The 22,282-nt window shown below is 52.6% G+C and overlaps 5 protein-coding genes and 1 non-coding gene across 6 annotated transcripts; 5 read left to right on the top strand and 1 right to left on the bottom strand.

Annotated features, from left to right (window-relative positions):
- The first annotated feature begins 532 nt into the window (after positions 1-532).
- NCU14050 lies at positions 533-1,229 on the top strand. Its single transcript, XR_897753.1, has 3 exons — positions 533-630; positions 682-970; positions 1,085-1,229. It is a non-coding gene; the product is annotated as a ncrg119 (non-coding RNA).
- Positions 1,230-2,560: 1,331 nt separating this feature from the next.
- Positions 2,561-4,957, top strand: NCU08601 (hypothetical protein). The gene is made up of 2 exons (XM_958940.2): positions 2,561-3,177; positions 3,299-4,957. Exons 1-2 carry the CDS (start codon positions 2,607-2,609, stop codon positions 4,918-4,920), a joined length of 2,193 nt encoding a protein of 730 aa, XP_964033.2. The 5' UTR covers positions 2,561-2,606; the 3' UTR covers positions 4,921-4,957.
- Positions 4,958-5,445: 488 nt separating this feature from the next.
- NCU08602 (hypothetical protein) lies at positions 5,446-6,822 on the top strand. Its single transcript, XM_958941.3, has 3 exons — positions 5,446-5,647; positions 5,827-5,977; positions 6,062-6,822. Exons 1-3 carry the CDS (start codon positions 5,610-5,612, stop codon positions 6,134-6,136), a joined length of 264 nt encoding a protein of 87 aa, XP_964034.1. The 5' UTR covers positions 5,446-5,609; the 3' UTR covers positions 6,137-6,822.
- Positions 6,823-7,041: 219 nt separating this feature from the next.
- Positions 7,042-13,518, top strand: NCU08603 (ankyrin repeat protein). Its single transcript, XM_958942.3, has 3 exons — positions 7,042-8,808; positions 8,872-11,893; positions 11,948-13,518. Exons 1-3 carry the CDS (start codon positions 7,507-7,509, stop codon positions 13,348-13,350), a joined length of 5,727 nt encoding a protein of 1,908 aa, XP_964035.3. The 5' UTR covers positions 7,042-7,506; the 3' UTR covers positions 13,351-13,518.
- A 305-nt stretch (positions 13,519-13,823) lies between these two features.
- NCU08604 (hypothetical protein) lies at positions 13,824-19,304 on the bottom strand. The gene is made up of 3 exons (XM_958943.2): positions 18,581-19,304; positions 16,066-18,517; positions 13,824-16,002 (listed from the first exon to the last, which is right to left on the bottom strand). Exons 1-3 carry the CDS (start codon positions 18,659-18,661, stop codon positions 14,057-14,059), a joined length of 4,479 nt encoding a protein of 1,492 aa, XP_964036.2. The 5' UTR covers positions 18,662-19,304; the 3' UTR covers positions 13,824-14,056.
- Positions 19,305-19,688: 384 nt separating this feature from the next.
- On the top strand, positions 19,689-21,404 carry pcb-2 (proteosome catalytic beta-2). The gene is made up of 2 exons (XM_958944.3): positions 19,689-20,108; positions 20,243-21,404. The coding sequence occupies exons 1-2, from the start codon at positions 19,983-19,985 to the stop codon at positions 20,942-20,944; spliced, it is 828 nt and encodes a 275-aa protein (XP_964037.1). The 5' UTR covers positions 19,689-19,982; the 3' UTR covers positions 20,945-21,404.
- Positions 21,405-22,282: the final 878 nt, after the last annotated feature.

Genomic DNA, 22,282 nt, shown 5'->3' on the forward strand with positions numbered 1-22,282 from the left:
TTAGTTTAGTTTTCTCTCTGTCTCCGCTACACTCAGGTCAGGTTATTGTCGTCTCTGCGTCTCACTATATACAAGCGATCATCATGAGCTACTTAGGGAAGAGAAGGCACGTTGGGTCAGTTGGTCGTTCAATCTGTCTCGGTAGTCTGGAACTGAGTACCTCTAGGTAGTCTAGGGTCCTGGTAAGTGCCAGCGAGTGGTCGGTGGTGATGAGCTCGCGACCTGCAGCGTTTCCGAGACGAGGCATTCTTGTCTCCTTTTGCATGTTCTTCCTGTTTTCAATCCACCTCACTTTTCGGCATCGACATCCCATTCCCGTCATATCAAGTGTGAAGCAACAACTATGGTGGCTACCTCTAACCAGCCGGGACGACTGCGTGGTGGGCGACCAGTGCCTCTCTTTCTCAACAAGCAGGTACGCAGGGCAACCGTATGCCGCCTACAAAGATAAAAGCTTCCGTCGTCTTCCGTCGTCTTCCTCGTCGTCATCAACAACAACAACAACAACAACAACAACAACATCATCATCATCATCATCATCAGCTCGATCTTCTTCGTCCAGTCCAGTCTCATTCGTCGCACCTCGTGCAGTCCTACAATAACCAACATACATCTTCGACATCAAATTTGGTGTGTGTCTCCATTCCCTACCTAAGGCACACACAACTCACTCAGATTCAGTCACCAATGGCAGTTGACGACGACGACAGGCGGCGCGCCCTTGTCGCACACGGAGACGCAGACTTGCTATTCTTCTTGATCTTTGTGCTCTTCTTGAATTTTTTTGTTTTTTCGCGTCGCGTGCTCTTTTACTCGTGTCTGTTCGTCTATCTTTACTTTTTGATTCTCTTTATGATTGTCTTCTTCTTTTTTTTCGGACTCCGACGTTTGGGGGGTCCCCTCGTTTGAGTAGGTATTGATGTGCAGGACGGGAACTTGGCTTGATGATTTTGTCGACTTGACGTTCGAGGTATGCTCTGCGTTCAACACTGTTCATGGTATGGCCTAATCCCTCTGTGATCAACTGCCCTTTTTTCTTCTCAGTGAAGTAGTGCGTGTACTGATAACAGGCCTGATAGTGCAGATGCCATTTTACGTCCACGGTCCAAAGTCACAAAGTCGATAGTCCGAGATTCATCCACTTCACAACATCAATTCTATCCTCGAGGGCTACTCATAGTCACCCCAGGACTGAATTGGGAGGGACGGCTTCGTGGTTGTGTCTCTTCCGCTACATCTTCCTCCGTATCAACATTGATTTTATTCATACTTGATACTACAACAGCGTTTCATCATCTCTCCAACAAGGTCTACTGGGCACATAAGGATTGTAAAACAGATGGAGTGGCTCCCAAACGCCTGTGCGAGAATTGCGTCCGGGTTGCTGGCAAGTCCGTCATCATCCAGCGTTTAGTCGTCGCCGACTCCTACAAGCTTCGGAACAGGAGAACGATCCCGACGGAGAAAGAACTCTTCTTTCACAGGCCAAGGCTCGAGAACATCATGGAGTCAGTTGCCTCCGGTTGCCATCTCTGCTCCATTGTTTTCTGGGACGAGAACAGGTATTTCCGGCACACGGACCAGAGTGAACTGCCTCAGCGCTTGAGTCGTCGACCATGTCACTCGCAGACTCGCCATAACGTCTTTGGCCACAGTCGTCGACTTCTTCTGTCCGAATTTCATGGCGCAACACTCCTTGGCCGGGACATAATACGGTGATGTAAGGCTCAGCTTGAGAGGTGCAGTCATGAAAGGCAAAACTACCTACTCGTGTTGGCACAGGCACAATCGATATGTATGTTGATACAAGCGCCGCGGTTCACTTGGATGCTGAACTGTGGCGGAAGGGGTTGTTCTTTTGTGCTGAGGGTTGGGCTTGTATCAAAGTTGGTGGAGGATGAAGCCGAAGCGACTGCTGGGTTAGATCTCCCAACTTAAGTTTTTTTTGGTGGTTTTGTTCGTCTCTGTTAAGGTTCCAGCGTAGTTCCAGGTAGCCAGAATTTGTCGTTCTCATCTTTCAATGCCAGTACACCGGCTTCATGCCGTTTGTGACATCGATGTACAACTGCGTGCATCATCGTCAATCTCGCCAAGTCGCTTCGTTCTGTAAAGGTTTGGGTTGCGTACGGCGCCAAACGAGGGAAAGAGCAGAGACAGGATAGATGAGACAGATGGAAGAAGGCACGTTCGTGTGCTGCGTGACTTTGCGGTGGGATGGTCGGCGACGAGTATTGCGGGGACAAAACAGAGGAGTTTCTCGCACGTCTTATCTCCCATTACCACCTCTACACCTTTCTTAATCCATCTCTACTTCTTTTTCTTTTCAAGAAGCCGACACTTCACATCTTGTCATGTACCATTCTGCGTTTGCTTTATCTCCACTTTTCCCCTCGCTTCTGGCTGTCTTTTGACTTGCTGTTCCTTCTCTCCAATAGAGAGACGTGTTGGAGTAGCAGGCTATACCTATAGGGTGTAAGGCGCAGATAGGGTTGACATCGTGGCTGAGCGAAAGCTGGAGGCTCACAGGTGCCTGATGGCCTCCAAGTTGGGCTCCGATCTCATTCCTGTCATGTTTTATCTGTCCTCGACATTTCAATTTGTTTCTCATGTTCAGCAACCTTCCTTACCAGAATTCATCCAATATGTCGGCCACGCCCCCGGAAACCCCCGAGTCTGAACCACCTCCTAAGACAGTCGTCCCACACGTGCTGTGTGACTGCTGTTCCCGTATCGTCAAGAAGTCGGAGATCATCCAGGCATTCGCTGCCGGCAGACTGACAGAGTATATGGACACCACCCGTTTGAAGAACGCATTATCTTCTAAATGGTTCCTTCACAATTACAGCGTCAATTATCTCTCGAAATCAAGCGCCACCGGGTGTCATCTTTGTTCCTTGGCTGTTGCACAATTCGATTTAGATCATGACAGAAACTATCAGTCTTTCGTGTCAATTTTTGCAAGGGACAGGGGCATTCGAGGACATGCAGTCATCTTCAGATTTCATCACACGTGTCTCCTCAAGTCTACGGACGAGCTCATGAAACAGGTTTTGGACGATTTCGATGGCATGGACACCCTACTATCTCGGACTCTAGATTTTATACCCGGGGGTTACTTCACGGACCTCCAGTTGACGAGGGTTATGAGTAAAGGTGCAGTAAACACCTTCCAGCCCCGTTGATAGATATCGGATGAACATTTCTGAACGAGAAGCGGGCTGTTTGGTAGCAGGAACCCTTGATAGTGATGCAACATCGATCCGTGGTCCTCTTCCTTATACCTCGACCAATTCTCCAGAATCAATATCTACCGCACAGGCGTGGATGAATGGTTGTCTCCGGAACCACCCGAAATGCCACCGAAAACCGTTTGGTATGAGCAGTACGGAGCATGAATTGCTCCCGACAAGGCTAATCGACATTGGAACAGTCGATGGAAAGCTTGCACCACGACTGATTCTCACGTCAACCTCCGAAAACGTATCGATCCAATACTTGACATTAAGTCATTCTTGGGCCATAACTTCAACCGACTCGGCTTTGAAATTGACAAGCAGAAACCTGGAGCTCCTGCAAATACATATACCTATAGAAGGCCTCCCGCGAACATTCCAGGATGCCTTGGAAATTACCCGACGACTTGGATATCGATACCTGTGGATTGATTCTTTATGCATTATGCAAGATTCGGAAAGTGACTGGCACAGGGAGGCTCTTTCTATGAGCAGCATCTATGGCAATTCATCGTGCAATATTGCTGCTTTAGGGGTTGATGGAGCCGACACTTGCTTCAGGCAACGGAATCCGCTTCAGGTCATTCCATGCCAAATCACGCAGCAACAGGATGGAACTAGCATCTACGCGGGTCCAAAGCTCGAGTTGGACACGCCTCTCTTGAGGCGAGGCTGGGTTATGCAAGAAAGACTTTTATCTCCGCGTGTTCTCTATGCTGGAGCCGCACGACTTTTTTGGGAGTGTTGTTCCCACACGGCTTCCGAGGATCTGCAAAGCTTATATGGAGAACAGCTTCTACGACAACCGAAACAGGCCTGTGTCTGGGTCGGATTTCTGAAGGCCAACAAGTACTGCACCAAGTCGGATTTTGAGTTGCTCTGTGGATCTCAAACCTCTAGACCTGAATCAGGCGAAATGTCTCAAGGTCTGCCAGACCCCAGACTAAAATTTGCTCAAGCCTGGTTAAAAATAGTCAGAGGTTATCAAAGGACCGAATTCACCTACGAATCAGATAGGCTCATTGCTCTTTCTGGAGTGGCCAAGGCCATTGAACATAGCAAAGGATTCACATACGTGGCTGGGACATGGAAGGAACTCTGGCCCCTGGATCTCTTGTGGTTGTATTCTCAGCGGTACCCATCCCAAGAGGAAGTCGGTTTTACGATACCCACGGTGCCTTCGTGGTCCTGGGCTGCTATAAAATGGGACAAGAACTTTTATCTGGAGAACCGTATCGGCTTTTATATGGACCGAATCACTTACCTGGCACAGTTTAATGGGTTCACTTGTCCCACATCCACAGCTCGATACACTGGTTCGAGGGCAGATGAGAAGGGAATAAGACTCACCCTAAAAAGCCGGGTCAAGAGAGGGTTGGCGACCTGGAGATCGAAGTGGTCTGGATATTCGGTGTTAACAGTGCGACCGAGCGACAAAGTATGGGTTGATGTTGACTGCACATGGGACCCGGGCCAGACTCCAAAGCTAGGCGAATCAGTGCACCTTTTGATGCTAATATCCGGGAGCAACAACACGGGTTTCCCCTTTCACGTAGGACTGGCCGTGATGCAGGCGGAGGGCGTACAGAAGAAAGACGGGCAGCCTTGCTACAGACGCGTGGGCTACTTCGAAGGGGATTTTGGGAACCATGAAACCTGGGACGAGGAAACGATTTGTCTCTGTTGATGGTTCCATGAGATAGGCATAGGGAAAGGGATTGGGGGGCCAAGATGTTAGTCTAGGGAGTGCGAGATTGTCGTGCGTGGAATTTTGGATTGACGGGGTTTTGCTCTTGGGAAAGGTTGAGACCTTGGCTTCTTCTCTTTAGTGTTAGCATTTGTTAGCCCACGATAAGACTATGGTGAACATGCTGTGTATTGCCTAACGGACTGTAGCATGGAGCTATCGTAAATACTATGAGAACATCACCGTCATTCGCACCCTTCTATGAACAGTCTGATATGTACCTCCAGACATCAAACGAGCCGCCTGAGTTGTTCAATTGATGTTCATGTGAAGACTGTGCTCTTCCTCGATTTCTTTACACATATCGCATTCATATCATCTTCAAGGAGTGGTTTCTCCAAGCGCACTGCGTCTACCACAACCAATGATTGGTCGTCTGCGTCTATGGCTGTGGGTCTTGAAAGTGGGCCCGAGTCAGGTCCAACCTAACGAACGACATCATCCGGGCGAGGGGACGTGCTTCCACTTGACTGCGGCCAGGTCCTGGTCTCCATTCTCCATCACACTGACTACATCGCCATCAATAACAACAACAGGACGACGACAAGATACCACCTATCCAGCTGCCCTATTCGAACTCGCACAAACAACAAGACAGTATAGAGCAAAACGATTAGAACACTGTCAAGATGAAGCCTCTTGTGGGAGCCATGCAGGCTTGGAGCTGGTAAGCAATCTGCCGTTCATCAATCTACACCATAGCCTCGCCATCACAGCCCAGGCAGCGCGCAATACCGACCGGGAGGAAATGTGTAGCAGTCGTCGCATATAATCCCAAAAAATCACCACACTCGACAACATCTACAATGGAATGAATCAATGCTGACCACAGACCATCAAACACAGCACCGTCATCTCCGCCTTCGCCATGCTCATCCTCGGCGTCTTGTGCATCCTCTTCAACAACAACCACCCGGAGCTCGTAGGCGGTACGGAGGACCCAGAGGACGGGAAGGAGGTGGCGGCAACGGCTGGGATGGCTATTGCTATTTACGCGGTAGGTTTACTATCTTCCACATGACTCGAGCGGCCGGGTACGAGGACCATACAAAGAAAGAGCTTTGCTGACATGCGACGACAGCTCTTCTTCTGCTTCTGCGGTCTCCAAGGGTTGTTGCATTTGCGAGAGGGCAGGAGGGGGGCTATTGCGCTATGAGGTGGTTCCGACAGGACGACAACGATGACGACTACGACGACGAATAGCATACCCACCTACCTATCTATGCTTGTACACGCACGTGATAACAACAACAACGGCGATGGCCACATATGGCGAAGATTATAGCGGAAAAGGACGAAACAGAGTCACAACAAGCAAGCAAGCAAGCATCACTAGGTAGACTAGACTTTGCGACGCGACGCTTTCAGAAGAGGAGGTTCATGGGATAGCACACACAATGGTACGGCGTTTTTGGGATTTTCAATTTTATTCCGCGAGATGGATGCTTGAAGAACGAAGGTCGAGCTGCGGTGGTCATGATACTATTGGAGCTGATGAGAGCTCCCATCGAGCATCTGCCACCGTCATTATTGCTCCAGGGAAATAATCGATGGGTTGCTGGACTGACCGGCACGAGTTGTCTCCACGACGGAGTGAGGTTCGTCGTCCATCAAAAGAGTCCTTAGTTAGAGGAAGACAGTTGAGCTTTGGTTTTTACCTGGTCTACCGCGTCTTCGTCTTTCATGTTTATCATGTGCAGTCACTTCTTGTCATTCATTGCTTCTTTTGATGCCGCAGTTCAATGAGCCTCAGGTCGTCGCGATAGCATATCAGTAATCAGGTTCCTGATCAGCTATACACAACAGACCGGTGAGAAAATCAAAATTGCCATCTTTCGTCATAATCGACATGTGTGTTTGAGTAAGATGTACATATCCAATGCCTGCCGGCGTACTACATGCGGTTGGTTACATACAACGGGACGGCTAGATGGATGATTTAGGCAGAAGTGGGTCCGCCGCGATAGCTTCAACCAATGTCGACGAGTTCCCCGCAAACACCAGGCAACTCCAGGCATCACATCCACCTTTTACTGTTTACACTACTCGATCTCACATGATATCGCGCCGGATACGCGAGATCCGTCCGCGATGGATACACGGCGGTTAATTGTCTCCATGTTGTCTTGTCGTGTTGACGTGGGTTGTCCAGGCAGCACACCCCCATGGCGACTTCCTTCCTGGGACGACCTGATGGAAGGAGGTTGGAAAGTGCCATTCGCTTGAGGGGGAAGAAGCGGGAAGGAAGGAAGGTGCGGTCGATGATGGGCAAGTCGACGCCGCGCGCGGTTAGAGACATGGCGTTCAAGGGAAAGTACTACTACTCACTGTACCTGCCTCACGTCAAGTTTATAAAATGAAGACGACTCCGTCGCTCATTCTCTTCTCCAGTCACTTCCATCGTCCGTCCATCCGTCTCGTCCCTTCTTCATCTTCACCATCTTTGATACACTCAGTCAAGTCCACCTCCCTGAGTCTCTTGTCTCCCAAAATCAACACCAAAGTCAAGCCTTCCAAGTGCTCAAGATGGCGACGTCAACCTTCCCCCAGCTGCCCGTCCCTCATAGCGACCTGGTCAAGCACATCACCAACCACCCACAGACCCCCATGGTCGACCTCCTCCAGCCCTACCGTGACTATGAGGCTCGTCTTCGTCAGGTCTACGCCCAAGAGCCCGACTCTGAGCTGCTCAAGGACCCCTACGTCAACGTCCTGCCTCTCTTCACAGACAACACCTCCGACATCAAGATCCGGGCCCGTAACATGGAGGCCGAGTCCGAAGAGGAGAGAGCACGCTACATCATGCCCCTGCCCAAGGACATACGCCGTCCAGACCAATCCCCCGCCGTTGTCCAGTCACACAAGGACTTCCAGAGGAACTTCAACATCTTCTCCGAGTCTTCTCTGGTCGAGTTGAATTGGGACAATGTCGTTGCGGCCGGCTCCTCGGTTGTCAACTGCATCTTGCCGGTTCCCAAAAAGTACAGCGGCTCCAAGAGGCTGATGCGCGAGTTCTACCATGAAAAGTTTGCTCCTGCGTCCGACGTCGATCTGTTCTTGTATGGCCTGACCGAGGCGCAGGCGATTGAGAAGATCAAGGAGATTGAGAGCCAGGTCAGGGATGCGTTGCTTTGCGAGACTACCACGGTTAGGACCAAGCATGCTGTTACCATTTGCAGCCAGTATCCCACCAGACACATCCAGATCGTCCTTCGCATCTACAAGTCCGTGTCCGAAATTCTGACCGGTTTCGACATCGACTGCTCTGGCGCTGCCTATGATGGAAAGCAAGTCTATTGCACCCCTCGCGCTCTGCAGTCCTACATGACCCAGACCAACCACATCGACCTCACTCGCCGCAGTCCTTCCTACGAAAACCGCCTTTCCAAGTACAGCCGCAGAGGGTTTGAGGTCTACTGGCCTGAGCTTGACCGTTCTCGCATCGACCCTACCATCTTCGAGCGGAGTTTTATGAGAACACTGGGTCTCGCACGACTTCTCGTGCTGGAAAGACTGCCCACTGCCAAGGCTAGAGACAACTATGTCGACCAGCGTCGCCAGGAAAGAGGTCGCCCTGCTCTTAATCGATTCGTGCGCAAGAACTTTCGGGCCATGGGTTCGAACATCAAGGACGACTACGACGACGAAATCGCCGATTGGGTCAGCGGAGACGAAGTGTCCGACTACCACACATTTACCATCCCCTACGGTCCCAAGTTCCACGCCAAAAAGATTGAGAAGCTTTGCTACACCAAGGATCTCTTGCTCAATGCCGAGTGGAACCAGCACGATAATCGGACCGTGTACTTGCACCGCCATCCTGCCTTCGTAAGTCTTTTCCAATGCATGTTCTTGAAGTCCTTTGCTCACCGCTTTTTTATCCCTCTTTAGTTTGGCCGCTTCAAGGACGTCGTTGAAGACTGCTGCGGACACTGCCCGGTTCCCCAGACCGATGAGGAGAAAGACATTGCCGAAGAGGAAGAGAAGATCTACGTCTCTGGCAGAATCTCCTTCATCAAGGACGACCCCGGAAGACAGCAGATTGGCTCCTTCAACCCTTTGACCGATGATGACTGGACGGAAATGGCCTATATCGGCAACACTGCCAGGCTGTGCCAGGCCATTGTCGACGAGGATGTTGAGCATGTCCAAGACTGGCTTGCTCAGGAGGGCGCCAATCCCAACACCAGAGACCACACAGGCAGGACTCCCCTTCACCTTGCTGTCATGTCTTCCTCGCCCGCAGTGGTTCGTGCCCTCGTTGAGGCTGGTGCCCGCCTTACTGCGCGTCTCGCGGACGGAAGAACCGCACTCCACCTGGCCGCTTCTCGTGGCGACGTGGAAATTGTCAAGATCCTCATGAATAAGAGCAACGCCAACGAGGAAGAGTTTGAGGAACTGGAAGATCAACGTCGTAAGGCTAGGGCTGCACTTCGAGAGAAGAAGACGGAGAAGATGGATATCGACGAGGAGAAGGCGGATGACTCGGAAGACATCGAAATGATCGAAGCAGGCGATGCCGAGTCTGATGCGGGTGGCGATAAGATGAGCATCGCGACAGGTTCGTTTGTCAAGGTTGACAAGACTCCTGAAACACCCGCACCTGATGGCATACTCGTAGCCGAAGATGAGGAAGGCCCTGACTTCTACAAAGTGGATGAAGTTGCATGGGATATTCCGTGCTCGGCTTTGCACCTTGCCATCATGGAGGGGCACTGTGAAGTTGTCAAGCTTTTGTGCCAAGAATACGGAGCTGATGTCTTGCTGCCCGTCAAGTTCCCTCAGGATAAGAATAAGGTCCTCCTGACGCTGGGTCTTGTCATGGCCCTTCCCATCGAAAAGGCAAAGTCGATGGCTCAGACGCTTCTCAGCCTTGGTGCCACGGTCGCCCAGGCGGACATGAACAGTTGCACTGTGTTCACCCGTTACGTGGAGCGAAATGCCAGGACGCTGCTGGACTTGGCCTGTGAGCTCGACAAGGCAGGCTACAAGACGGCAATCAACCACGTCTGCAATCAATGGGCCCAAAGTGAGACGCCATTGCTAATCGCAATCAAAGATGGCGACCTGAGCATGGTTGTGAAGCTCCTTGAGACGGGCGCTGTGCCAGAGATTGACTTTGAGACCTGGCTCAAGAGCGCCAGACAATCGCCCAAGGAGAGCCGGCTCAGCGACTTTGAGAGCAACAAGAAATTGTTCCAAGAAGATCTTGATCGCCCATTGATTGCTGCCTTGCGGTCCAAGGAGCCCAGCATTGCGCTTGAACTTTTAGAACGGGGGTGCGATCCGAATCCCCTCCACCCCGAGTCAGTAAGGGGTTTGCATAGTACTTACTCCTATCGATGGAAGGGCAAAAGTGCCCTTGACATGGTGCGGGAGCAGCTAGAGGATCTTCGAAAATACAAAGGAGAAAACACCAAATTCGAGGAGCCCAAGCCGCGCCTGGGACTTGACACGTATCTCCAACGCTTCGAGGAGGGCACTTATCAACACTGGGCGGTATCCGGCGGAGTCAAAGTTGAGAAGATGGGGGACCCGGAGAAGCGGACGGAATATGAGATAGGTCTAAAATGTCTTGAGAGAACGAAGGGCATTCCTGAAAAGGAGCAGGCCGTCCGAGACGCCATTGCGACGCTGGAGAGAATAGAACAGAGCATCATCTCTAAGGGTGGCAAGACGTTCAAGGAGCTCTATCCCGACCGCAAGGAGGACGGTAATGATGACACCAGCATCAATCACCATGGGTTCTGGCTTGGTCGTCATCATGACGACGAGGTTTCCAAGAAAGAGCCGTATCACTATAACTTCGTGTTCACCGGTGTTCAGGACATGACTGAGACAAAGCAGGCTGCCTACATGGAGCTTTTTGAGGCTGTATGGACTGGTGATCTCGATAAGGTCAAAAAATTCACCTTGACTTCTTGGGACGACGCCAAGCAGCAGCCGCCACTAAAGATTGCTGTCGAAGGTCACAATGGACACAATCCCTTCACCCTGGCGTTGCAGTGTGGTCACTACGAACTCGCCAAGGCGGTGCTAGAGATTGCTCAGGCGCAGTACTCACCTCCGGAGAAGGCCAAGACCCGTTACTCGATGAACAAGAGCGGCGGGGAAGAAGAAGAAGATGATGATGATGATAGTTCCTCCGACGAGTCTGCACCCAGAATTGTGGGCGAGACTGTCGACGATCAGCTTACCATTGACACCATCGGTCAGGTGTCCATGCAGGTAGAGAGTCACACCTTACCAGTATCTCTGCTTAGGGGCAGGACGGCCACCAACGGTCTCAACTACGGCAGATGGCGTAATCACATGCAGTTGAACAAGGGCCAGGTTCTCGATGATGAAGAGGAAACGTGGGATCCGCTGATGTATGCCGTCACGAATAACGACTTGAAGCTCCTTAAGTTTGTGCTCGATATGGGCGAGTACTTTGGAACCCTGCAGCTTGACCCGGCCACAGAGCCTCCCAAGTTCTTCTCCGCACCAGATGAAGTCTTTGCCACGGCCATTCGGAAGGGACGCGTTGAGGTCATGGCTGAGCTGATCAGACGCACGGGTGCGGGCTTGCCATTGGAGCACCTGGTGGAAGGATCCGGTGTCGAGCTTAAGGAGCAGCCGCGCTATTACCAGGGCTTGTCGGTGTATGGAAAGAAGAGAAAGGATTGGGCCAATGCCGGCCGGGAAGTGGCTCAACAACCACGCGATGAGAATTCCACAACGTCGCCTCTGCTGAGAGCTGCTGAGAGCTGTTGCATCGAGAGTATCCAGTGGTTCTTGAGCGATGCCCCGTTGAGACATTACCTCGAGTTTGCCAAATCCAAGGCTGCTCAGGAAGACACCAGGATGCAACACCTGGGACGGGCCCCCGGAGGTGTTGAAGGTGCGATCGCTAGATGGCTTGATGATCAGGGTAAGTTCCGCGTTGCCATCCGCTTTATAAAGGCAAAAGCTAACAAGCAAATAGGCGAGTTGATCATCCACGCCGTCATTGTCAAGTCTGGCCAAGTCGACGTTAGTCATCTGGTCTCGTATCTTATCAAGGCTTGCCCTGAAGCCTTGGAGGCCAAGTCACACAACGTGACACCGCTGGTGCAGGCCGTCTACATGGGTCGTGTGGAACTCGTCAAGCTCCTGCTAGAAGCCGGTGCTGACCCAAACGTCAGGACTAGCTCGTGGACCAATATTTTGCACGCCGCATTGCTCTACACGCCACCGGCTGACAAGCTCAAGGAACTGCTAAGCCTCTTCGACCGCGAGGCCGTCATCCGCATGGTCACTGAGCGTTCCAGCCTGGCCAGTGATGGCCGCACCCCACTCCACCAATGGCTGACCTGCATCGGAGGGAACGAAGACCACAACAAGTCCGTCGCCGTCTTCAACCTCCTCGTTGAGATGTCGTCTGAGGCGGTGACCACCGCGCTCAATATGCTTGACGCTTCCGGTGACACGCCTTTGCACGACATGTTAACCTCACACACCAGCTCCAAGCTGATCCGGGCCGTGCTGGACTTCCAACCCAGCCTGCTCTTCCGTGAGAACGCCGTGGGCCGGACCCCCGTCGAAGTGGTTCACGACGAGCTCATTTCCAGCCGAGTCAAGTCAGAGAGCGGACAGCAGGGGCGCTACCATTCAAGGTACAGTGTGTCTGGAGCTGAAGGCTACCGCTACTTGATGGGAGAGAAGCCGCAGGTGTTTCTCAACAACATGAAACTTTATCAGGAAAAACGGAGCCGTGAGCATGAGAGCCAATATAGTGACAGCCATAATACCCGAATGTGGGCTCTTTGCCAGGAATATTTGGCCAAATTGGCCAGCACCCCTCCTCCATCTCGTTCCGCTTCACCTCCCACCACCGAAGGCCAAACCCAAGCTCATCATGCCCGCGACCAGTCGCCTCCCAAACGCCGCAAGCTCACGACAGAAACCGAAGGCCGTCTTAACGCACACATCATCGCCACCCACAAGCTGAAAGAGAAGCGCACACTCGTCTCTCTCCCCGAAGCCAACGACGTAGCCAAGCGTCTGGGCGAAATGAAGGTGGGATCCAAGTACAATTACCAACTTGCTCCTCCCGAAGAGGAAGGTCAAGAAGAAGAAGATGTGAAACGGTTCGCAGACGACGAGACCCCTTTCGCCTCCAAGCCCGACCGTCGCACATGGGGAGACGGTGTCCGTTATGGCAGGTGGAGAAAGCAAAATGGAGAGAAGCAGACGCCGCGGAAGAGTTATCGTGTACTGGCCAATGTGGCTTGGAAGGATCTGAAGAAGAGTGGGGAGAAGGCTGATGACGGGCTGGATTGGGGACGGTGTAGGTTTTGCGGGGATTATCATACGAAGTCTGGGGAGCCGCATCCGTACAACCACTGAAGCGGCCATGGCTCGAAAAAGGTCGGGATTGGGATGTCAAATAGTTCGTCGCTTTTACATGTTTGCGGCCGGGCAAGATGGAGTTGCATGTTTGAAGTTGAGCGGTGGGAAATTTTGCTGTTTTTCTGTCTGATCTTCCTTTTGGTAGTTTACTGTAACCTGCTAGAGCAATTTGCGAGTTGATAGTTATAGATTTCAAGTCAGTTCGCGATGTCTTATCGATTCACTGTCTTCAAGTGATGATGGTCTTGACAGGTATTGACTGCAATGTTAGATAACTTCGCACACACCTCATAGATTCATAAAACCACTTAGACTTGGTACCCTAATTTCAGTCTATTGTTACGCACCCAAGTACGTAGAGTACCTGCATAAGCCATCAGTACCTTAACAGTGACAGTCACCATCGAAACTCCCATCAGTTTCATGTACAGAATTCTCGCCGAATACATCACGCGTGTTTCAGGGCCATTTTCTGGTAAAATTTTACTTCTTCATTTCTCTTGCCATTCTTTTCCTCTCCATCAGATCTCAATATACTAACCCTATCACTAATCAATACAGCCTCATGTTCAAACTCCTTATACTCCCCAGTCAGTCATTCATCCACCCCTCTACCATCACCAACCGACACTGACAACTTGAACTGACATGGACAGACAAAGAACACAGAAGGCGGGATAATCCAACAAAGTCAGTCAGTCAGTCAATCATCACTCAGCCTCTCCACCCTCGGCCCTTGCTTCTCCAACGCCTTCCTCAACAGCGCCAATTTGCCCTTCCTCCTCGCCTCCCGCGCCCTAATCTCCTGCCTTTCCTCTTCCGTAAACATCGATATCTTCTTCCTTGGACTTGGGCTAGGCGTCGTGGCGGTAGTGTTGCTCCTGACCGACGCCGAGAAAGCGCCAGGTGAATGTGATTGTGAGAGCTCGATCCTGACTGAGTCTCGGGGAGTAAACGTCGTTGAGCTTCTCAAGCTGGCCGTGCTGGCCTTGAGTGGATTAGGTGTAGGAGTGCCTTCTCTGCTCTCTGCTGCTGACCCCCCCTCTCGCGATTGGGATTGGGAGAGTTTAAGGCGCTGGATCTGCATCTCCAAGAGATCGACGTCGCCGCTCCTCTTCTCAGCCATGGTCGTCATTTTTTGAATGGTTTTCATGACGGCTTCGACGGTGGGTACCTTTGCGGCGCCAGCGAGAGAGACAGCGCCCTTTTCTGTGGCCCTAGCGGCGATTTTGGTCCTTAGAAGGACCAAGGCCTCCTCGGCTTCTGCGAGTTGCTTTGTAAACTGGGCATACGACCGGCGAAGCTCTATCTGTTGCACGCTCTGCTCCCTGCTGAGCGGCTGCGCCTTGATGGTGGCGATCTGTTCCGGGTCTGTTTGGGCAGCGAAGAGCTTGCGCATGTCTTCCTCTTTAGCGCGCATCGTTCTTAGTTCGCGAGATACCTTGTCGAGCGTCGCTTGTGTCTCGGCTATATCCTTGATGCGGCCTTCTTCCAACTCCCGAGCCAACTGGCCGTCGATGAGCTTGGTCAGCTCTGAAGCTTCGACGAGGACCCAGTCCTCGGGGTTTTCGAGGTCTTCTTTTGTGCGCCCACCGGCCTTGGCGAACTTTGTATGGCCAAGGATAAATGATGCCAAAGAGCGCGAGTTGAGACCGAGGCGGTCGGCCATGCGGTTGATGTCCCGCCACAAAGTCTCGACGGCTGCGGGGACCTCGGAGGAGGGTTTGGAAGAGGGGGCATGGTACGTCTCGAGCTTGGAGTCGACGACAAGGAACTCGTTCATGGTTAGGGTAGGCTCAACTTCTGCGGCAAGTAGTTGCTGGATGCCTTCGTCTTCGGGGTCGACAAGCGCTTGGGCTTCGGCCTCCTTCTTGGCGGCGAACTTGCGCTGGGCAGCCACGTTGGGGTCGACTGGTGGAGGGCCCTTGGGGGTGGTGCTGGCGCCCAAGAGCTGATTCTTGTTGAAGACGGGGGTGCTGGCAGTCCGGGGTCCCTCTTGTGGCCTGAACAAGCTGGGCTGGGCGGTTTGTGTGCTGCGAACGGGACTGGGAGAGTCGAAAGGCCCTGAAGGCTTGGAGAACAAGGGGGGCGCATTCTTGTTCGCCTCGCCAAAGAGGGAACGACTCTGTGGCTCCGCCTCGGAGCGGGAAATGTTAGAGAATGTGCTCGCTCCCATGTTGTTGTTGCTCTTGCCGAAAATGTTTCGGGATTGGTAACGTGGGCTTCCGTTTTCGAAGTGGACGGACATAGTCGTCTGGTCGAGTTCCTTAGAGACATCGACACCGCTACCCTCACTACCCACCTCCGAGCGATCCTCATCCTCATCACTGTTTTCATCCTCTTCTTCGTCGCTCCGCTCCTCGTCTTCTTCACTACCACGCTCCTCCTCCTCTTCCTCTTCCTCGTCCTCATAACCCTCCTCGTTCTCATCGTGCTCCTCTTCCTCCTCCTCTTCCTCCTCCTCCTCAGCCTCACCTTCCTCCTCCTTGCTCGGGCTCCAAGGGACAGGAGGCAACTTGGGAAGATCCTGGGCCTTACTTGGGGTATCGGGAGGCAGTGGAGCAGCCTCCGCCTTCTTACTGGCAGGCTTGGCCTTGCTCGATAAGAAATCTGGTGGCAGAGGAGCTTCATCGCTTTCAGCTTTGGATCCTGTTTCTAGTGGGTCAGCTATTGAAGATGCTGACGATTCACTGGGAAGGAAGTCCGTCTTACTAGTAGTCTCGGGTACCTCCGAAATATTGGCTAGGTTCTCCTTATTTTCTGTATCTTCCTCCTTGACCTTGGGGGACGTCGCCAACTTAAGAGCATCCGCAAACGATTTGGGCTGCGTCTCCGACTTAAGGGGCACCGCGAACGGGTTAGGCTTCGTCTCAGACTTGAGAGGAGCGGCAAACGGATTAGGCTTGGCCGCAACTTCCTCGGTCTTGGGCTTTCCAAACAGATCGGTGAGCGGCTTCGGCTTGGACTCTTCGGTCTTGGGCGCGCCGAACACATTGGAAAGACCACTGCCAGGGGACTTGGGAGCACCAAAGATGTTGTTGGAGGCAGGGGTACCGGCGGGTGTCGTCGACTCTACGTTGAAGATCGACTTGGGCTTCTCGGTAACAGGCGTGGGAGCCGCACTCTCCATGGCCTCGTCCTTGGTTTCCGCGGCAGCAGGCTCGCTCAGTGACAGACCGAATCCACTCCCAAACATAGATGCACCCTTCTTCTCTGAAGGCTCCTCGTTATCATTGGCGGTCTTGAGGTCAGCCTTGAAAGTAGTTCCAAGCACAAAGGGTGATGATCCAAAAGCGGAACCTCCCGTGGGTTTCGCAGCAGGAGGAGGGAACGCTGTGTCAGAATCCATCGAAACTTCAATGCTCTTCGATTCAGCGGGCTTTGACCCAAAAATACTTCCGCCGGAGTTGTTACCGGCGAGAGAACCGAATGCGCTGCCTTCCGACTTCCCTGCAAAACTAGTAAAGGGAGTAGGCGTACTCGCAAAGCTGGCAAACCCACCGGATGACGAGGCAGCACCACCGCCAAAGACCTTACCTGAAGTTCCCGCAGATCCAGTGCCGGTACCACCAGAGGCCCATGGAGAGGCCTTGACCCCCATTCCGATCATGGATGACTGGCCAAAAGCAGGAGCCGCCGCTGGGCCTCCAAGCGCGCTTGGGGCGCCGAAAGCCGGAGCAGCAGCAGCCGGAGCACTTCCAAAGCTGCTGGAGCCGAATGCCGGGGCTGCCGCACCGCCACCTCCCCAAGGGGACGTCTTGGCCCCCAGAGATGGAGCAGCACCGAACGCCGAAGAGCCAAATGCTGGTGCAGCCGTAGTGGAAGAGCCAAACGCAGGCGCAGTCGTAGTGGAAGCGCCAAACGCAGGTTGAGGTTGTGCTTGCTGCGCAGGTTTGTTGCTATCCATGACAGCAAGACCAGGGTACGTGGTCCCGTTACGAATCGAGTCGTTGTAAACGATCCACCAAGCCGAGAGGACGCCGTCGTTATTCAGTACCCAGAGGCCGGGCAGAGGACCTGGGGACTCGTTGATCTCATCCGTGGGGATGGGCTTATATACCTTGTCCTTAGCGGACAGGTCAAGGGCAGTACCAACAGGGAAGGTTTCCGTCATATCCTCACTCATAGGGAGAAGCGCACGCTTGGTGTCATCGGCGAATTCCGTTGTGGTAAAGGCATTGACGACCGGTTTGTCGGCTGCCAAAGGGGTCTTTGAGCGGGTAAGAAGTCCGATGCTCTCGGTCGCAGTAGAAGACACCAGAAGAAGATCGGTGAGACTCGGAGGGAAGTCCTTCAACCGCAATACTGAATGATGGGGAGCCTTTTCCGCCCCAAATGGCTCGACGGGGTCTGTCATCTTGTTGTAGGTAAAGGTGGCTTGCCCGTTTGGCTGCTGCTGGCGTGTGATAACGTAGTAAACAGACGGGTCTTGGCCGCTTGCGGGATTGTAAATTGCCAAAAACACATGGTTCTCGAGCCATGCCAGCGAAGACACGTGGTAGTCTCCCACGCCGGGGGGCTTTGGAATATGCGCCTTTTCGGCACCGTCTGGGGTCATCTGAATGATGGAACCGTCCGCCATGCCTGCCACCAGCTGCTTTCCTCGAGTACTCCATGACGCACAGCTAACCTGGGACCGTAACGTTGGCCCGTTGGCTCCCGAGACAAGTTGACGTTCGTTCAGGTTGGCCATGTATAGATTGCCATTGGTGGTGATAACTGCGCAAAAGTGGGCGAACTCGGGTGCCGGGTTGGGTATCAGGGAACGAAGCGCTTCGCCGTTGGTGCTGATCTCAAAAGCGGACTGGGTGGTGCCGTTGCTAAGGGCATCGACATCGTAGACTGCCAGGCCACCACCCTCCTCGGCGGACAAAATAAGGTATTTCTCGTCGGCAGTAAAGGCAAGCTGCGAGACGCGAAGGGGCATAGGAATGGTGGCTTGGGGCGTGAAGGGTCGGATGTCGCCCTCGGCGGGCTGTTCGGCCTCGAAGGCCTTTCGTACGGATTCGGTAGTGGAGATTATGAAGGCGTCGGGGCCTGCTGCGGCTACAAGGCCCTTGTGCTGGGCGATGCTGAGGAGGGATGCCGTCGGCGCGGGAGGAGGATTCCATTTCGAAGTCAGCTGGACTTTGGCCTCGCCTTTGAGAGCAAGGAAGCCGAGGCCCTGGTAGGACACTGAGTTAGCATGACACTAGGGGAGGGAGGTGTCGCGCGCAACAATACATGCCTCTGTCTGGATGACCTCGAGAGCAGGACCCTCTGTAACGCCGCCAGCCGCGCCGGACTGGTTTCCGAAGGCGAACGCCATGGTAGCTAGAGGCACCTCTACCACTGATTGCAATTGTTGTGGTCTCGGTGTAGAGGAAAATGTCTGGATTTATATCACCGAAAGTCGGATGGCATTGGGCCAAGGGCCTTGTGTGTATAAGGAATGGGGACGTGGATGCGAGAGGCCCTTGCCGATCGAGAATCTTAGTGGTGAGAGTGGAGATGAAGTCGTAGTGACGAATGCGCGGCGGGGAAAGAAGCGCGTCGGTCGAAGTGACTTGGCCGACGAAAGACGGCGACACGGTAGCTAGTATCGTCGTTCGAAGGTCGGTATATTCTATACTCGTAGCACTACAAGGTACCTCGAGTGTTGGTGGAAGTGGATGCCGGTGCGTGAAAGTGGATTTGGTGGCTTGTTTGGATTAAAAATGGAGAGTCGGCTGGATGGTCGTCGATTGTCTGTTGACTTTGATAATCCCGGTATAGGTATGGGATGCGGTTGACGACGATAAAAAAAAAAAAAAAGGAAAATAAATGGCGACAGAAAATCCCTCCACAACAGGAATAGAGTATGGCGATGTGGTGGTTGTGGTGTCCTCCAAGGAAGTCCGTCTCGATGCACTGCAGTGAGTGGTGAGTGCTCTGCTTGAGCCGAACTTTGACTTTCAAATTGGAGACTGACGCATTGGACGGACGTCAGACGGGAACCAAGAAGAAGACGCGACCCATGATTTTTCTGAGAACGGCCGCGGCGGACATCTTTGCCTGCCGTGTGCCGGTGTCCGGGTGAGCCAAGCTATCACCCAACCCCTGCAATGACAGCGTGAGAGTATGTGAGTCTAGCCTGATCGGGTTAAACCTCATCACGTGTGGAGGAGCTTTGGGCCATTACCACAGATAACCCTGGGTTTTATGGTCACCACTAACCCTGGTAGCCCTGTCTACGCGGTACTACCATAGGTAGTGCGCAAGTGGGTGCTCTCCGCTTGCTCGGCCGGCAGGGCAGCAAGCTCTCAGTGGACAAGAGTGGGCAGCTTTCAGCGGGGGAGGACCTGGAGGCGGGCAGCCAGCAACAACCGCCCGCCTGGAGAGGAAGGCAGCTTCTAGCCTCGTCATCAGCTACCTCTACCTATCAACTGTACAACTGAACATCAACAGCAACATCACCAACTTGCCCCCCCATTCACTTGCCGTCATCCATCAACCTACCTACACAACCAAACCCACGACGACCTTGCGGCAAACAGCTCCGCCGCCTCTTCCTGCCACGCCCACAACCAGCAGCAGGTCGCCGATTTCATTCACGACACCCTCACGATCCCATACATACATAGCCATCAACTAATACCCAAGCCGAAACCATGCCCGGCTTCGACTTCTCCAACTACAACCGCAATGCGGCGCTACACGCCCGCGGCGTCCCGCTGCCCAAGGCCACCAGCACAGGAACAACCATTGTGGGCTGCATTTACGACGGTGGTGTAGTTGTGAGTACAGCGTCGTTCTGTCCCTCTTCCATCATGCATTACACCCTGCATGCCACAGCTCCCTAGCTGTCACCACACTCCATGTTCCCATGTACCCGAGCAACAACTCACTAACCACTTGCTCCCCCTTCCAGATCGCAGCCGATACCCGTGCCACGTCCGGTCCCATCGTCGCCGACAAGAACTGCGAAAAGCTGCACTTCATCGCCCCCAACATCTGGTGCGCTGGTGCCGGTACCGCCGCCGACACGGAATTCACCACGGCCCTGATCTCCTCCCAGCTGGAGCTGCACTCTTTGTCCACCGGCCGTAAGCCGCGCGTCGTGACGTGCATGACCATGCTCAAGCAGCACCTCTTCCGGTACCAAGGCCACATTGGTGCGTACCTCGTCGTCGCCGGCGTCGACCCGACCGGCACCCACCTTTTCACCGTGCACGCGCACGGTTCCACCGACAAGCTCCCCTACGTGACCATGGGCTCTGGTTCGCTGGCGGCCATGTCCGTCTTCGAGACGCAGTGGAAGCCCCAGCTGAACAAGGAGGAGGCCATGAAGTTGTGCAGCCAAGCGATCGAGGCGGGTATCTGGAACGATTTGGGCTCGGGAAGTAATGTCGATTTGGCGGTGATCACGCCCGAGAAGACGACGCTGCACAGAGGCTTCGTCAAGCCGAACGAGAGGACCCAGAAGCTCAAGAGTTACAAGTTCAAGAGGGGCACGACGGCGGTGCTCAATGAGAAGGTCATCAAGAAGGAGGAGATGGGGAATTATATTAGTGTGGTGGAGCTGGCGGAGGAGACGCCGGCGAGCGGCGACAAGATGGAGGTTGATACATAGAGGGCAGCCGAGGCTGGATGGATGATCAGAACAACTGAGATAAGCGATCTGAAGCTTGATACATGACCTGTACTACAAGCTTTGGAACGACGCTTCTGTGCATGACAGCTAGATAAGCAAGTCGAGACCCCTAAGATGGGGTAAGAGATAATGACAACTAGAACATATTTTCCTCTCTTTCGGCGCGGTGATGACGTCCTGGATCAGGTATCAAGTTGCACTTCGTTTTAGCGTTAGCGAGGATGACTAGCTTCATGTACCTAGGCAAATAAACGAAGAGGAACAGAGCAGGACCATGCCGCTTAGAGTAGCTCACACTATCTCGGTCCCTGTTCACGTCCTCGGTAAGACGTTCTAGAGAGAAGGCACCTCTTCGCTCGTTATGGATTGGAAATGGTGTTTGCTGTATGAAAGTCTTCTTCGATTATAGATGTATATCAACCATCCGAAGAAGAAGGGCGAAAAAAAAAAAAAAAAAAAAAAAAAAAAAAAAAAAAAAAAAAAAAAAAAAAAAAAAAACCCGCTACCTACACAAGGAATTGGTTGGAAGTTGAACAGTCTAAAAAGATCTCGTCACAAGTATGAGCAGCTAGTTAGAGAGTCATTGATTGGCCCTCATTTGAACATTTCTCGTCAGGTCATAGATCTACCTGTGATACTTATCAATGTGACCGTGTTGATAGTAATTGAAACTGCTGGCGTCAGCTACGAACCTCGGTATCTACCTACCTAGAGGTCAAAATATGTACTTATGTTTCCCTCCCATATGTGTTTTGTACACCAACTGGACTACTTTCCTCGACTGCATAGGTCACCGATATGGATGATTCGCATAGACAAAGTTAGGTACACATGGGAACAAAGGGAGGCAATTTCCAGTCACTTGCAACTTCAGTGTAGATGCGAAATATTTACTTTTTTGTTCTTCTTCTTTCAAAATGTTTCCATTCTCCTCTTTTCTCTTCCCTCCTCTCTCTCAGCTTCACCCCCTCCTCAACTTCCACTTGGTATATGTCTCGCTGTCTGTCTGACTGTCTGATGTGTTTGTACTTTCTCCTCTTCCTCTTCCTCTCCTCCTACTTTTCACCCCTCCTACTCTCGGCGACCAGGCTAGGTATCAATTGTGATAAATCACAGTCACTTTGCTTCTTCCCCCAAAATAACAAGAAAAAAAAAAGAAATTGCTTTCTCAAAAAATCCGGGCGAGCTTTTTGCGCCAAATACTTTACTCCTTTCTCCCTCTGGTCCCTTCACGGGCAACAGAAGCGAGTTGAGTTTGTTTTTGTGAAAAGTGAATACAGCGTCACATTTGTGTAATGACGTCTTTGTCTAAATGGC

The sequence above is a fragment of the Neurospora crassa genome, linkage group I (assembly GCF_000182925.2).
Source record: "Neurospora crassa OR74A linkage group I, whole genome shotgun sequence".
In the NCBI taxonomy this organism is placed as follows: Eukaryota; Fungi; Ascomycota; class Sordariomycetes; order Sordariales; family Sordariaceae; genus Neurospora; species Neurospora crassa.